Source organism: Eptatretus burgeri, chromosome 3 (assembly GCF_056783735.1).
Source record: "Eptatretus burgeri isolate ZD-2024b chromosome 3, Ebu_testis_v1, whole genome shotgun sequence".
Classification (NCBI taxonomy): Eukaryota; Metazoa; Chordata; class Myxini; order Myxiniformes; family Myxinidae; genus Eptatretus; species Eptatretus burgeri.
This window is the reverse complement of record NC_140963.1, coordinates 131,359,543-131,376,599: the sequence shown is the minus strand read 5'-3', so window position 1 is coordinate 131,376,599 and position 17,057 is coordinate 131,359,543. Positions and strand designations below refer to the sequence as shown.

The following is a 17,057-nucleotide window of genomic DNA, read 5'->3' as shown; positions in this document are numbered from 1 at the left end:
CAGGCCCTCCTCGATGAGGTTCCGCCATTCACCCTCCTTGTCCTTTGAGGCTGACGGGATTGAGAGGGCAAGATGACACTCATGGAAGGAGTGTTCTTTTTCCACAGAAGCTCAACACCAACTGCTCGTGAAACTTTCCTTCCTTTTCCCTCACACATTGTTGTTCCCTCACGAGCCTTCTCAGTGTTCTTCGTCTTCTGCTCATGCGGGCTTGTACCGTTCGTTTCTCCTTCCCTCAGCCTTCTGCAACTGCTTTCTGCCTTTTGCTTCTTCCCTTTCTGCTTCCTGAGCTGTCTGCTCAGGAGCGCCCTTCGTCCATGCTCCCATGAGCTCGTCACAAGTGCTTCTTTGTGGATTTCTGCTTCTTCTTCGCATCAGCTTTCTTCACCTCTTCTACAAACCTTCTCCCCCTCGCATTGGTCCGCAGCCGATGGGGGCGGGTGCGTGACGTCACTTGTGGAAATTTCCACGACGTTCTGAGAGAACTTTCAACGAAGCCCCCGCCCCGCCCTCTACGCACTCAAAGCCACAACGACAGCCCCCAACCCCCTCCTTCATGCAGAAAACCTCCAGTAGCATTGTTTTGCACTGTACCACGCCGCGAGAAGCACCGCGTCTTGCAGGCCACGACCAGCAACAAGAACCACGAACATGCATGTGAGACATGACATGAACATGCATGTGAGAGCACCCGATGGGTCACCAAGCAATGTGCGGATCGAGAGAACACAGAAAGGAATCCCGCACGGGTGCAAGATAGCACGTAACACCAATGGGGTGAAGGAGGGATTTTTGAAAGGATGCTTGATGGAAGGGAGATTATTGGTGGACTGTTGAAATGGACCGATGGGGTAAAGGAGGGAAGATTGAAAGTAACAGAGGAATTGAACAGAATGATGGAGTGAAGGAGAAAAGATTGAAAGTGTCAGAGGGGGGACATTACAAGGGACAAACAGCCTAGCCAACGCATGACTCCCCCCCACAACCGAACAGCCCTTTGACAAGAGACCAAGGACTATCTTGGACTAATAAAATAATTGATCTTCGGGTCACCTACATGTCCATCTATGCTCTCCTCCCTGGGGTAAGTTTTCCAAAACCACAACAATATATGATTGAAATATGACCGGTTTTGAGTATCGGATCTCGTGGACTAAATAAGTGTCAAAATCTGGAGTGAAATGTGAAAATGTTCAGAAATTTGCGATGTTTTTGTTTTTCCAGGTGTTTCCAAATAACCAATCAGCTTGCTATCACTTGCCAGGCCAGCCGTTCCTCAGTAACCGCTTCATTGGAGTGCTTGCTTGGGTGCTTAAGCCACTTGGCGAGTGCTCCACTAACTTCTTGGTTGTTTGTTTGCAAGCCCTGGTGATACACAGCAAAAGTACCCACACTGTCGCTCTACACTGTCCCTCTGCAAAACACAACCAAAAATATATCGGTCGGAAAAAGTTCCGGCCCCACCTGCCTGTGTTAGACCCGCGGTGCCATGAGGTGCGTTTGGCGGTGCTTCGCCTGCTGAAAATGTGCAATGTTTTTTTCTTTTACATGACAGCTCTACAAGCTGCCTGGTTGCTCATTTTCAAGCTATAGTGTACATTAATGGCTCCTTCGTTCACTGCTGTTATGTCTGGGCACCTCGTGTTTCTGAAGACGCCATAAAACCTAAGAAGAAGAAGAATAATAAGAAGAAGATCATTCCTCCAAATTCAGCGAAGCGACAGGTGCGAACTTGCTAGCGATGAGTAGTATTTTGAGAGAGACCTGCGATGTATCTTCATGGTGTTCACACACGTCCTTTTACGATGTGATAAGGTGAAGCGAGCGACGTGGTAAAGCGAAGTGAACGATGTGGTAAGGTGAAGTGAACGACGAGGTATTGTTGTGGGGCCGGGTCTGGGTGGCGAGCACGACCACTAGAGGGAGCAGCAGAGTCGGCTCCACCGAACACCCGGAATTTAGATCGTACCTTTCAGATAAATCCAAAAGGTCACGGGTCCCTTATCGGACCGAAGATCGCCAATAGGTCGACCACGTGGGATATCGGGTCAATTGCCAATTTCAATATACCTAAATACCCACGTCGTCCAAACTTCCGGGGAAATTCACCCTCGGCAGGATCTGCGCGATCCTGGCTGTTACCGAATCGTAACCTGAGCGGAGAGTACCAGAACCCTGCCAGCCAATTGCGCAATTACGGCAACAATAAGGCCTCCTAATTCCCGTTTGCAGCGCGGCAAACCAATGATAGAAAGGACAAGGATGAGCTGGGACATTCAACAAGAGGGGATTTTATTTATAACAATAATCTGGGAGGGGAACACAGAGCAGAGTTATCACGAATAAAGAAAGGTATCAAATATACAAGCAATTCCTTAAACAATTCTACTTAGAGACAGGGCCCACGGACACACACATGTACACACAAATACCCAGAAAGAGATGGACCTCGAGGTCTTTATTGCCCCTTCAGCTCGGAGAGAAGACGAGCTGAGGGAAGAGAACGTGCTGGCTACCTGGCCGCGTTTGTGCGGCTCGACGTCCGCACCTTCCCGGAGCCCCAGTCACACAAAGAACGGACCAGGGCAGCCAAACCTAGAGGAGGCGAGACGAGGTGGTCTCCCGTGATGAGATGGCCGACCGCTTGTTGTAATGCACCAGACGAGACACCTCCGATGCGTGGGATGCAGTCCGCCACAGACCCAGACAGACGCGTGCTCGAGCAGACAGGACGCAAATCTCAATACTCTTTCGTCGTCCTTTTGGGGTGCGGTCTGCTCCACCGTTACCTGCTCCCATTGGGTGGACGGCGTGTCGTGGCTCTGCCTTCTGGAGAAGGACTGCTCCGGCTTTTGTCTGCGCGTCACCCATTGGGCGGAAAATGAGGCATACCCTTATTTGGTGTTCAGCCAGAGTGAAACGCTTCGTGACCATATTTGGTGTGAAATCCACACTGCCTGGGGCATGGAATTCCACACATGCCCGCATGCCTCAAGCGCATGAACAGCGTGGACAATACGGCGAGCAGAGTGTTGTTGTTGTCATTGTTGTTGGTGATGTAAAAATCCTAACTATAAAATAACTTCGTAGCGCATGTACAATTAATTACCCACTAAACAAGGGACGGGGCCCTAACTCGAAACACTCACTTACCGATATAACTTCTATAAGGACCTGAATGCTGAGTGCTCATGGCTGCCAGATTCGTAACAGTGTTACATATGCAATTCAGTCACCTGCACTCGTTAGTGTTAATTCACGGGGGCAAAAAGTGTAAAATAATTTTATAAAAGGCGTCGCCATGCATGACGTCATTGCCTCTGATTGAATACTTTTATTCCGCTACGTGGTGTGGAATCATTTTATTTGTGGGAGTCCAGAGGGAGTGGGAGTCGGTGGGTGGGACGAGGGAGGGTAAGGGGTGGTGTGGGAGGAGGCTGGGAGAAGGGAGAAAGGGTGGGAGGAGGGACTTGTCGTTGCCTGGCAACGTTGCCCGGCAACGCCAGGTACCTTTGCTGATAAAACAATATATGGCGTTTGAACCTGGGCTCCCTACCATCACGAGCGAGTTCAGATGGGCAAGCCTCCAAACAACCTCTTGAAAGGTTTAAAAAAGACAGCTTGGCGTATCTGGTACTTTCCTGAGTATCTCGTTTGTCGAACCTTTTGAACGTCACACATAAATTGGGAGTCGGTGCATCGACAACCCAACGGTAGGCGGCGGTAGAGATGTGGGAGAATTCCCAAAAATTCAATCGATGGAACAGTCTGCAGCGGTGTGAGCACCACACATGATCAACACCGTCGTGACCACTTGCTTGACAACACGCTCACGACAATTTATTCCCAGTTTATGACGAAACAAACGAAGTCATTGTGTGAAGCAGTCTCCGAAAGCTTGGAGGAGAAACGAGACCGATGCAGCAGACCATATTTGGTTTGCGTGCTCTGCATTTGTCCACATTGTCCTTTCAGGTACGTTTTCTGGTCAGCGCCTGTGCTGCGTTGGCGGAGGCACTTTTCCCCCCCACGAGCACGAAGAGAAAAGTGCGGTGAAGCGGCTGGTTCACTCGGTCTGACTGTCTCTCCACAAACGTCAGTTTATGGGTCGAGAAACACGAATTGGAAAACACACCTGCAAGTTCTGTGGAACTTTGGCTCTGAATTTCTCCCGAGAGGAGCGAGGTAATCGTTTTACTCTTTCTACCGTCCTGACAGACAAACGAAATCTAAAACCATTCCAAAACAGGAAAATTACTGTTTTTAAGGACGTCATAAAGGACACAGACAACAGGTACAAATAACTATTGTGACGTGTTTGATCGGGAGGTGTAAAAGACGCTGCATAAATGTTGGTAAACCTCCAAAAAACGATTTCTTCAACCTTAAAAAAAAACAAGGACAAATGTGTCCAAGAGCCGCGTCCGAAAGGCAATAACAATAACAATAACAATAACAATAACAATAACAGCAACAACAACTTCCGATATTTCGTCACGTGCCTTGATGGAGCCAAGAGCGAGACCCGTCATGGAGGCTCCTCGTTCATGACGAGAAAATCGTGTATTTATGAAATTACAACACATTAAATGGAATAATCTTTAAATAGTAACGTGAACTTTTCGAAACTTTAAAGCAAATGTCCGAATATATTTAAAAGTTCATGATAGACGCTCTCAAAAGGCACCGTCAATGCGAGGATGTGTACAGGTGTTTAGTATTGAAGGAGATCCGGATCGTGTATGTAAAAAAGCCGTCATAAAGGTTTTGGAAGAAGAAGAAGAAGAAGAAGAAGAAGAAGAAGAAGAAGAAGAAGAAGAAGAAGAAGAAGAAGAAGAAGAAGAAGAAGAAGAAGAAGAAGAAGAAGAAGAAGAAGAAGAAGAAGAAGAAGAAGAAGAAGAAGAAGAAGAAGAAGAAGAAGAAGAAGAAGAAGAAGAAGAAGAAGAAGAAGAAGAAGAAGAAGAAGAAGAAGAAGAAGAAGAAGAAGAAGAAGAAGAAGAAGAAGAAGAAGAAGAAGAAGAAGAAGAAGAAGAAGAAGAAGAAGAAGAAGAAGAAGAAGAAGAAGAAGAAGAAGAAGAAGAAGAAGAAGAAGAAGAAGAAGAAGAAGAAGAAGAAGAAGAAGAAGAAGAAGAAGAAGAAGAAGAAGAAGAAGAAGAAGAAGAAGAAGAAGAAGAAGAAGAAGAAGAAGAAGAAGAAGAAGAAGAAGAAGAAGAAGAAGAAGAAGAAGAAGAAGAAGTAGAAGTAGAAGAAGTAGTCTTAGGTCTCTTCGAGCCAGCATTCGCAACGCGACTAAATTTTTTTTTTTTTTTAATTTCAATGAAATTATACACACGTGGACACTGTAGAGCACAAATCGCGTTCTTGACACTTTCATAACCCTTTCATTTATCAGTACTTGGAGAAAATATGATATCATTTGACTTGCATCACGTGGACCAATCAAAATTGCTGCCCGCAGACCCCGCCCACTTCCTTATTTGTCAAGATTGCGCGGGGTGAGGCGTTCTATGAGCTCGAGCTCCGTGACTGCTGCGGTTTGGCCGAGTGACCGATGAAGTGAACTTGCGCGTCTGCGTTTTCCTCATGGAAACCACGCCGTGAGTATCGCTTTCGCTTTTTGCAATGAGAATACACAGACGAACGGTGTCAGGATGTTGTACAGTACGAATAATTATGTCATTCTGTCTCTGAAGAACGCCTCCTCAATGTTGTTTTTTATTTTATTTATTTAAATAATTAATTAATATTATTATTATTATTACTAGTGTATGCCCGTACGTGTGTGGCCGCACGTGCAAAAAAACAAAAAAAAATAAACGTGCCAGAAACAACCTCACAGGCCGTTCCTTCACTCTCGTGTGGCCGTACGTGCAAAAAAAACAAAAAAAAAACGAAGAATTGTGACGTCAATCGTGACGTAATAGCACCGTGTCCTGTCATTGGTTTGGCAAATAAATGGCCATAACTTGGGAAGCACTTGTCCGATTAATATCAAACCTTGAAAAGGCACATCTACAGAGACCCAGCAATATACCTGGCAAGTTTCAATGAGATCGGACCAGAGGTTGTCGAGAAACAGCAGTTGCAGACAGACACACAGACACAGACATACAGAGATTGCTGGAATTTTAGATAGTTTTTTTTGGGGGGGGGCGGGTTTACCCCTCCTCTTGAATGTTGGAATGCCGGGAAAACATTTCTCAACTGTCTGCATTGCTGCTGGTGGAGAATGATGCTTGTCCACAAATCATGTGCAGGACCTCTACAGTCTACAGTCTACACTAGTGTTTCTCAAGGTGGGGCATGGCAATATTTTGGTGGGGCATGAGGATTCAGAATTAATGAATCAATATATGATCGCTTTCATAGCTTTGCACTTTCAAATTTTCAAAAGTTTGAAGCTGCGACTGATGCCTCATAGCGTCATAACTAAAAACTGCTTCACCGCGCCCTTCATGTGGTGATTTAAGGCTGAAACTGACAAAATTGGTTCCTCGAATCAAACAAATCTGCAGCCAGCGTCAAGGGCAGGGCTCCCATTGAAGTGAGTAGCAATTGAATAAAGTTTTAATAAAGCCTTTTGAATACATATGTAGTATATATACTGTATTTGTCTCCAATCATGGTGGGGGCGTACAATTTTTTTGAAAATCAAAGTGGGGCGTGGGACAAAAAAGGTTGAGAAATACTGGTCTACACTATCCTGTCAGTAGTAGCAAGAGGCCCTGATGTTTGAGTCTTGGGTCGAATCACGATTTGTTTTTTCACAGTACACCCGTGTGGGATTTGACTCCTGGCATTCTCACTAGCATAGAGGAGGCGTTTCTGCATCCTGCCTTGTATGCCACCCTCCTTCCTCTCCATCAACATAACCGCTCTTCCACCAGTCTCATACAAGCAGCTTTGGTGCAGGAAGAGGCCATTCAGCCCATCATGCCTGTGCTGCACCAACCTCTGTATCCATCACCTATCCACACACAAGCTTCCTGCAAGTCCTGCCAATATCCCCATACCCCTCTATACTCAATGCATCAAGGTATCTATATAATTCAAATTTTAAACTAGCCGGGAGGCGACGATGGTTCGCGGGCATTATTGAACAATGCCACGATAGGTACAATTGAGTTAGTGGAAGCTTTTGAGGAAGCCCTGCCGTAAAAACCTATGTCTTCCGTCAAAAAAATACCAAATCAAATCGGATTTTTTATATGTTGTACTTATGGACATTACGCATAGCTTCGAGGAAATGAAATTGCGAGAAAAAAATCGAGAAAAAAAATAAAAAGTTCAAGTGGGCGTGGGATGCCCCTCATACAAAAAGACACAACTCGACCATAATATCTAGCTTGTGTCCAAGTTTCATCAAGATCGCATCAAACGTCACGGAGTTATGCTCTGGAGAGAGTCACAAACAGACAGACACACAGACACACAGACACAACGAAAATAGTGGTCACTGCTGGCGCCCGCGAACCAACACTGCTGGCGTCCGTGAACCAATTATGCACCCTCTCCACTGCTACTACCTTTCTGGGGACACTACTCCATACATTAACCACTCTTCGACTGAAAGACCCCTCCCTGCTTTAAAACTGTGTTCACTCTCATCTTCTTTACCCTCAAGCTGTCATGGTCCCTGATTCTAACGCTGTCCACTTTGCTGAAAAACTCCACTGCACCTATCATGTACACACCCTTCATTACATTAAACATCTTTATTATAACCCCCCCCCCCTTCACCTAATATCTTATAGCGTCGATCTCTGGAATAACAGAAAAGGCAACATAAGGTGCACGCACTATAGGTCACCCATAACAAACGTACGGGGATACATCATACAAGCAGTGCACAATGATGTTGCACGAAGCGAAAAGTGGGGATTAAGCAATTGGTTCACTCTCTCTGCCTGCCTGTCTGTCTGTCTGTCTGTCTGTCTGTCTGTCTGTCTGTAAACGTCAGTTTAGGATCGAGGAACAACTTCATTTCAATTGTTATATTTCGAACACAAACCTGTAGATTAACAATACTTTGGCCCTGAATTTGTCCCGATCGTGCATGCGCAGAGAGTGAGAATTTTTTTTACTCTGTCTGCCTGTCTGGCAGTCAAACAGAATTGAAAAACATTCCAAGAAGCAAACTTACTGTTTTTAGCAATCTCATAAAGGACACCAACAACATGCACAACAAACTAAAATAACATGTTGAATAAGGTGGTGTAAAAGACACTGCATCAATTGCGGTGAACTTTTGATTTTTTTTTGTTTTATTCTACAACCTTTAAAATCTTTATTTTATATAGTTGAACTCTGTAGATCACAAATGAACTTCTTGGAACTTTTAAGAAAACAAAAAACTTCCGTTTAGCAGTATTTGGACAAAATATTACTCCATTTTACATCATCTCAACCAATCAAATTTGCAGCTGGCAGACCCCGCCCATTTATTTTTCCTTCTTCTCAACACTGCAGGGTAAGGTGTTCTATGAACTCTAGTTTTTGCTCCTCAGAATATAAAGCAATACAATATTTTTACCTTCACTGTAATCTGTGACTACGTCAAGCGTGTTCACCTCTGAGCCGTCCTTTCTGCGTTGGTTCTTTTTATTGATTCGACCACAAAACTACTCCTCTGATGTGGTGCAGCTCAAACATTGTGAAGTACACAGTCCTTAGTTATCACATCAGAAGGCTGTTTAATCATCCCACATCGTTCAATACAAAAAAAATTAACAAAAAATCATTTTTAACAAAAAAAAATCACTATAAAAATTGCACGCATTCTATTTCCTGGTACTTTTTAAAAAAAATACAAATGTTAAGCTATTGTGTGCCGGTACTCTGTCCAGGCGCCATGCTATCCACCCTCTGCATCAGCGACATAGCCACGTCTCGGTGATGATGCAACCAGCGGGCCAATTGTTCATTGAATCCCAGTCAAATATGCATGTACTTGCTCTATGGGTTGTAGTTAAGCATGGATTATTAAGTAGATTTGTGTATAACAATAATGATTATTCGATGTAGATTTAAACACGTGGATGTTTGTTGAACGTGATATAATTTAATAAATAATTGGACAACTTATGTAAATAAATATTCACGATTGGTCAAAGATTGTGCGTCCATGCATGCGCACATATACATTTTTAAAGGCTCTTCTGACGAAACAGTTACGTCTGCTCCGATTATCAGGCATGAGCCGAGCAGGACTACTAACAGTCCCCGACATATCCATAGGATTGTACTGCAGCCAATACCTGGAAGAGAATTTAATTCTCAGTTTTATAGGTGTGTGTGTGTGTGTGTGTGTGTGTGTGTGTGTGTGTGTGTGTGTGTGTGTGTGTGTGTGTGTGTGTGTGTGTGTGTGTGTGTGTGTGTGTGTGTGTGTGTGTGTGTGTGTGTGTGTGTGTGTGTGTGTGTGTGTGTGCGATTTTATATATTTATATATATATATATATATATATATATATATATATATATAATTGTTACAATTGTGGGGGTAGATGAAGGAATCTAATTGGGAAGATAGCATTGTGTAGAGTTGCTTGGTCCGTGGACATGTAGGAGGCATCTTGATGCGAGTAAGTAGGGAACCTGTGAGCTCAAGTGTTACGTGTCACCACACGATGGGTGGTGCAGTGTTAATTAGCTTCGGGAATAAAAATAAGTTCTCCAGTATGTGATTCCCCTCTGTGATTTCCAAATGTTTTTATCTTCAAAATACGGCCACAAGCTCGGGACCGAGTCCCTGAAACAACAACAGGAGAAACCCCGCCTTCTCGGGTTTGGAGGTGAGGAGGCCACACCCCAAGAGAGGATAAGAGAGGAGTATCGAAAAGGCATGTGTGTGTCCTTGGTGAAGGTGCACGCCTGAAGCCGATTGAGCGGATTGGTGCACGTCTGGAACTGATTGAGGAGGTGCTGGCAGGATTTGTGCGTTTGGAGTTTGGAAGGCTGCAATAGATGAGGCGCGATCCTGTCTGCGCGTCTCGTTGGATGGTGGAGGCGCTTTCCTTCCAGTCTCGGCGGGAGATGGCACCATTTTGTTTGGCAGGTGCACGTGCTGGCCGAAACTTCCTTGCACCAAATTGATGAGGGCCAGGCTGGGTACCAGTGCTTTGGTTGGGGGGTTTTATTTTTGTCGTCGTCCTTTTTAGGTCATCTCTTCGAGCATGACCTAATAATATGGGTGTCGATGTCCTTCGATCCCTCCGCCCGTCCGTCCGTTCACAATGAAGTTGAAGCGGGAGATCTGGTCATTAGTGATTCTGATAGAGGTCGATGAGACGTACACGATGGTATGACTTTCAAGGTCACCGAAGGTCAAGGTCACGAGGCCTTTGAAGTTGCGAAAATGACGATTTTCAAATGCAAATCTCCTCTGCCATTTCTCAAGCGATCTTGAATTTGATTGTAGCATATGAATCTATGGGACAATATCTAAATTTCGTCAGGCCGGATTTTCGATATTCGCTTTCGTTTTCGTGTCACGTGACTTCAAAGTTGGCAAAAATGCGAAAATGACGATTTTCAAAATCTATCTCCTCCTACATTTCTCAAGTGATCTCGAATTTGATTGTGGCATCTGAATGTATGGGACAATATCTAAATTTGGTCAGGACGGATTTTCAAATTTCGCGTGACATGACTTCAAAGTTTGCAAAAACTGCCCTACCTTCAGGAGGCTATATATTCTCCACTGGGCATGATAAAAGTTAGTGAATGGTGTCATTGTATAGTAGCTGACCTTGTATATTTATACATTTTCCGCCAAAGGTGCAAAAGTTTCAAAACCCGAAATGTAAACGTCGGCATTTATTTTCAAAATATCATTTCGTGTGCACGCGCCAAAATGCCGAGTCGTCTTTAACCAAACTGCGCAGTTCGAGCTGCGCAGTAGAACTGCACAGTTGTCTTCGGTCATAACTGAACATTGAGAACTTGTGGTATTATAGAGATGACCGTCACCCCTACACGGGGGTAATTTTAAGTATTTGTGTTTTATTAAAGAATCCATGTCAATGAGCGTATCTGCCTCCAAGAAATAACGACCGTTTGACCGTCCCTGGAGGTTGGTCGGTGTTAACTGTCTGGCTACCATGAATTTAGGTAGTGGGATTCGAACCCCATCACCCCTATGACAACTGCTGACAGGAGCGGGGTTTCGAGCCCGACCACCTCCACGACTATATATAATCTTGTCAAAGTTATTGTGCATCTTTGAACTTTTGTAACTTTTGATGTACACATGATGGAAACAAAAGTGTAAATGACATATGAAAGCATAATTCATGAAGTTTTGTTCCTGTTAACGGTGTTATTAATGTTTTTCTTGTTGCTGCTGTTAAAGCCACAATTTCCATGGGCTTCTAGATGAGTTGACATTTTTTGATGAAGCAACTTTACATTAGCGGTAAAGTCAACTGCCACCATTATCACATTTATTTCCCTAACTATGATGATTAAATCTTTCAGATATCAACGTGTACTAACAAGACTCGGCTATCTGCTACTATGCCTCAAATGCATGACGGTTCTTCAATGGTGTCTTCACAGACAAGTGGATCTGTCGGTATGAACCAATTGCTCGGTGACCTCGTTTGTACTCCTGCCCTGTCCCCCATTGGACTACATTTTATGGAGCTCAATTGTAAAACTGTTGTGTACTCATCAAAACAACATTATTTCGATGAACGTTGGGCTTCGATCACAAAGTAATTCATAAAATTACTCAGCAGCAACTGGAGAATGTTTCCAAGTTGGAAAGTCGGATTGAACAATATTTTGTGAAGGTTAGCGGTAATGTTGAAACCTCGAGATTTGAACTATATTGAGTAAAACCTTTCTGAATTATGCTTTCATGCACCACTTATAGTTTGTTTCTATCATTTGTACATCAAAGTTATAAAAGTTCAAAATGCATGCGGACTTTACGTCCCTCAGCTGGACATTACACTGGGAGTCATATCTGCCAGCATTAGTTGGTGTATGTTAATGATCCCACGGTGTCCTTCGCAAAGAATAGGCCAGCTATTGCCGGTACCCTGGCTAAATTACCAAGTCCTGCCATAATCGTAGTCGAACATCAGGCGTGGCCACCCGGTTCGTGAAAGACCTTGAGCCAAACTTCCCCCAACCCCACAAAAACATCGGAACAATTGTGGCCGTTAAGGAGTTGGCTGACTTCTAAGTCGATGGAAGATGACCTCGGGAAAATTATATGGTGAATAGAGCAGAATGTTTGTGAAGTACAACATGTTGTCTTTTGATTAAATCTGTCAGTGAAGTGACGGATAAAAATGCCTATAAGTATCTTACTATTATGTATGTACAGGTAGTGGACAAAAAAAATGGAAGCACCTGGGTAAATGAGGGATGATTTTGGGGAGAAACGATTAAATAAAAGGGGAGGGTTAGGGTTCACGTATTGTAAAGTTTTGATAATTATTGATCAGTGGCTGGAGCCTGTAATGATATAAGTGCGCACCATGGCAATAATCACTGCAGAAATCAAGACGTGAAAAAGTCTTAAAATCAAGGGGTGAAAAAGTCTTAGAATCGAGGCTTGAAAAAGTCTTAGAATCGAGGCTTGAAAAAGTCTTAGAATCGAGGCTTGAAAAAGTCTTAGAATCGAGGCTTGAAAAAGTCTTATAATCGAGGCGTGAAAAAGTCTTTGAATCGAGGCGTGAAAAAGTCTTTGAATGGAGAAGTGAAAAAGTCTCGGAATCGAGGCGTGAAAAAGTCTCGGAATCGAGGCGTGAAAAAGTCTCGGAATCGAGGCGTGAAAAAGTCTCGGAATCGAGGCGTGAAAAAGTCTCGGAATCGAGGCGTGAAAAAGTCTCGGAATCGAGGCGTGAAAAAGTCTCGGAATCGAGGCGTGAAAAAGTCTCGGAATCGAGGCGTGAAAAAGTCTCGGAATCGAGGCGTGAAAAAGTCTCGGAATCGAGGCGTGAAAAAGTCTCGGAATCGAGGCGTGAAAAAGTCTCGGAATCGAGGCGTGAAAAAGTCTCGGAATCGAGGCGTGAAAAAGTCTCGGAATCGAGGCGTGAAAAGTCTCGGAATCGAGGCGTGAAAAAGTCTCGGAATCGAGGCGTGAAAAAGTCTCGGAATCGAGGCGTGAAAAGTCTCGGAATCGAGGCGTGAAAAGTCTCGGAATCGAGGCGTGAAAAAGTCTCGGAATCGAGGCGTGAAAAGTCTCGGAATCGAGGCGTGAAAAAGTCTCGGAATCGAGGCGTGAAAAAGTCTCGGAATCGAGGCGTGAAAAAGTCTCGGAATCGAGGCGTGAAAAAGTCTCGGAATCGAGGCGTGAAAAAGTCTCGGAATCGAGGCGTGAAAAAGTCTCGGAATCGAGGCGTGAAAAAGTCTCGGAATCGAGGAGTGAAAAAGTCTCTGAATCGAGGAGTGAAAAAGTCTTTGAATCGAGGCGTGAAAAAGTCTCGGAATCGAGGCGTGAAAAAGTCTCGGAATCGAGGCGTGAAAAAGTCTCGGAATCGAGGCGTGAAAAAGTCTCTGAATCGAGGCGTGAAAAAGTCTCTGAATCGAGGCGTGAAAAAGTCTCTGAATCGAGGCGTGAAAAAGTCTCTGAATCGAGGCGTGAAAAAGTCTTTGAATCGAGGCGTGAAAAAGTCTTTGAATCGAGGCGTGAAAAAGTCTTTGAATCGAGGGGTGAAAAAGTCTCGGAATCGAGGCGTGAAAAAGTCTCTGAATCTAGGCGTGAAAAAGTCTCTGAATCTAGGCGTGAAAAAGTCTCTGAATCTAGGCGTGAAAAAGTCTCTGAATCGAGGCGTGAAAAAGTCTCTGAATCGAGGCGTGAAAAAGTCTTTGAATCGAGGCGTGAAAAAGTCTTTGAATCGAGGCGTGAAAAAGTCTTTGAATCGAGGCGTGAAAAAGTCTTAAAATCGAGATATAATTGTCCAATTAAAGGACCATCTGTTTTTCTAAACTCCCTGAAAAGGAGTGATCCAGAAGTCCTTTAGATAAACCCAGGCCTCTCTCTTGATCCAGGAGTTTGAACCACTCGACATTAACATCGTGATTGTTCAAAGGATGGAAATTAAATAAAATGAAACACGATCGAAGTTATGATGTTTGCATCACATTGTGATTGCTCGCAACCACAGCCAACCGAGGGTGCATTGCATAAGTGAGCGATCTTGAATCGTTTCATGTTAAAACGAATGACTCCAGAAAAACTTGAGGCGAATATGAATTGTTGCTGGGATGGTGAGACCATTTGGAGGAAATGGAACTTCGGCAGCGTTAGTACGTTTTAAGGGCACGGGGCCATGGCGTCATGGCACGAGCTCTAATTCACTACGGGCACGGTGGTGCATGCTCCATTGATTAATTTGAGTTGTAATTAGGCCAGTCGTGATTGCTTAATTGCTGTATTTGTATGTATGGCACAGCAGCCGCTCATGTTAAATCGTTCGCCATTGACGTGAGGAGGGGGTTCTTGCAGGCTTCTTTCGGGTATTACTCGTACAACTGACCTCCATCTCTCCATCCAGCCATCCCCATGTGAGATGGAAGCGTGAATGAATGAGCAGCGTAAATAATCCCGCTCAGGACAGCTTAAGAGGTGAGGTTGCTTTTAGCCAAAAAGTTCCCTGCACACCACTAGAACACTGCAGGACGTCACTTGGGACAGCTGAAAGTGTTGGCCAACCACATGTGCATCGTTAATTAATGTTATAAACTTGCCCTGATGAAGGGCAGTGGGTAAGGTATCTACTCTGAAGGGCAGTAGGTGGGGTTAAGGTATCTCCCCTGAACAACAGTGGGTAAGGATTAGAATGCATGTGAACATACATCAATTTGATCTCCTTGGTTATGACTCATTACACCAAACTTAGTTTCTCCGTGCACGCAACTTTCCTACTTTGAAATTCTCGTTGCCTGTTGGATGGAGGTAATTTGGTTGCAGAATAGGTGAAGGGAAGGAAAGCTTTGGAGTCAAACTGCCATAAACCGGAATGTAAAGTTACATGCCATGAGTAGGGTTACAGGGGTCGTGCCCTATGCCCCTCATGTGCCCCTGAACTCGTGAATCCATGAACCGTCACCTGAACGAGGTTTCCCCAGTTCAGAAGTCAAGGAGAAGTGACCAGAGAGAATGCACAGTGACGAACAGAGTAAAATGAGCAAAGGGGATCGGTGGAAGGGGGTGTTACAGAATACTGAAATGCATAACAAACGTTGAAGTCCAAAATATGTTGTACAATGTACAGTACAATATTCATAAACATTTTGAGAAAGTTGCACTTGTTGGCTGAAGGTGTGTGCCTGTCGAGGTGACTTTTCTTAATCTGTACTATTAAAGGGTGAAAATTCTGTCACATGGTCGATGTACCATTTGAGCCTTAAATTGAAGGACAGAGTCCGTTTCGGCCAACTCTCAGCAGCGAGTTACACTGTAGCATGAATGTAACAAAGAAAATCCAGTTACACAAACTGGAGAGGTCATAGAACACGTTCATTCAGAGACAACTGGAGAGTTCGACAGTGTTCAAGTACATAATTAAATTTAAACAAAATGAAGATTGTTAAAATCGTATAAATATATTTCCGGTTATTACCACCATTTCCCGCAATGTTGACTACATCACCCGATCTAACATGTTACATTAGTTATTCGTGCCTGTTGTTTGTGTCCTTTATGACGTCCTTAAAACCGGTAGATTTCATGTTTGGAATGATTTTCAATTTTCTTTCACTGTCAGGCAGACAGAGTGAAAATGTATCTCACTCCTCTCTGCGCATTTGCGGTCGGGATGAATTCAGAGCCAACGTACGGTGAAACGGGAGGTTTGTTTTCTGATTCCTGTTCTGATTTGTGCTCAAAATATAACGTTCGATTCAAATAAGTTGTTCCTCGAACATAAACTGACTATCTTAAACTGATAAGATGGACGGATATGAACGAATTGCTTAACCATGCTTTTCACTTCGCAGACGTCAGGTAATTAGGGTTTGAGGCTGAAATTTGTGGAATATTTGACCACGGCTGATGGTGGTTGAACCATACCTTGCAACAGTCGTTCGTGGATGATAAGCCTCGTGGCCAATATCGAACCATGCTTCCAAACCTACAAACTAAGCTCTTATTCATTGTTTTTATCCACACGACTTCTGTACCGCAATTTCAACTTAGAGATTTCAACAATGTGATGGTTGAGTTTATGACATCATCATCTCACTCGAGCTGTTCAAAAATGCTGTTGTAGGTGATATTTTATGAGGTAGAACATAAAAATTTTGTCAGATGATCTGTGCTTCACTTTCGTGAATGTTCCCATTCGGAGTTTGGACGATCTATGCTTTTCCTGGAGGCAATTAAAAATGTGGCAAAGACAACCTTAATTCCAGCGGTGTTCATAAACATCGTGCTTATTGTCAACGTTTACATACAAACTCATGTCCAAACTAGAACAGCACTCCGTAGAGTGCATACCTGCACCAGGCTATGTTTTGTATCCCACTGATAGGTCGGATCTGCATCCAGATCTGAACCAAAATCTAATCGGCTTGTTCTTGTCACCTACCCAACTCATCTGCCAAGTTTTGTCATAATTCACCCACAACATTTTGAAAAAGGTGTGATATATCATTTTTGGCTCCATCTTTCAATGGTATAAAATCACTTAAAAAATAAAAAATTCTCCAGTGCAGATCTTCACCAAAGTCAAATCAATTCGTCCTTGTAACACACCCAACCTGTCCACCAAATTTTGTCTGAATCCGTGCACAACATTTTGAGATATCCTGCACACAGACAGACAGGGGTGAAAACAACCTCCATTCACCTTTGGTGGCCAAGGTAACAAAACAGAGCATTTTGGCTGGCAAGATGGCCCAGTCGCCTATGAGTTGTCCAGCCTGAGTTTCAATCTCGGCCTAACTACAAACTGTCATCCTGGTGTCTCGCAGGCAGGAAGAGGCATCGCCGTCCCTTGGATGGACGTTAAACTGGGTGTCCCATTTGCCAGGATTATTTGGTCAACGTTAAAGATCCCACGGTGTCTTGCACGAAGGGTAGGCGAGCTATCGCTGACACC

The 17,057-nt window shown here is 44.0% G+C and overlaps 1 protein-coding gene across 7 annotated transcripts in view; it reads left to right on the top strand.

Annotated features, from left to right (window-relative positions):
* Positions 1-5,356: 5,356 nt before the first annotated feature.
* The window catches only part of LOC147030988 (uncharacterized), an 86,551-nt gene continuing 74,850 nt past the window's right edge, over positions 5,357-17,057 (top strand). For 2 of the 7 annotated variants that reach the window (XR_015056611.1, XM_085875621.1), the window contains exons 1-4: positions 5,357-5,597; positions 6,771-7,036; positions 11,476-11,572; positions 15,727-15,807. Coding sequence is in view for 5 of the 7 variants with exons in the window: in XM_085875621.1 (XP_085731747.1) it covers positions 6,842-7,036; positions 11,476-11,572; positions 15,727-15,807 (373 nt within the window). In the remaining 2 variants the exon portion in view is untranslated. Of the gene's footprint in view, positions 5,598-6,770; positions 7,037-11,475; positions 11,573-15,722; positions 15,808-17,057 lie in introns of all 7 variants that reach the window. The other 5 variants (XR_015056612.1, XM_085875623.1, XM_085875625.1 and 2 more) reach the window with 4 other exon arrangements.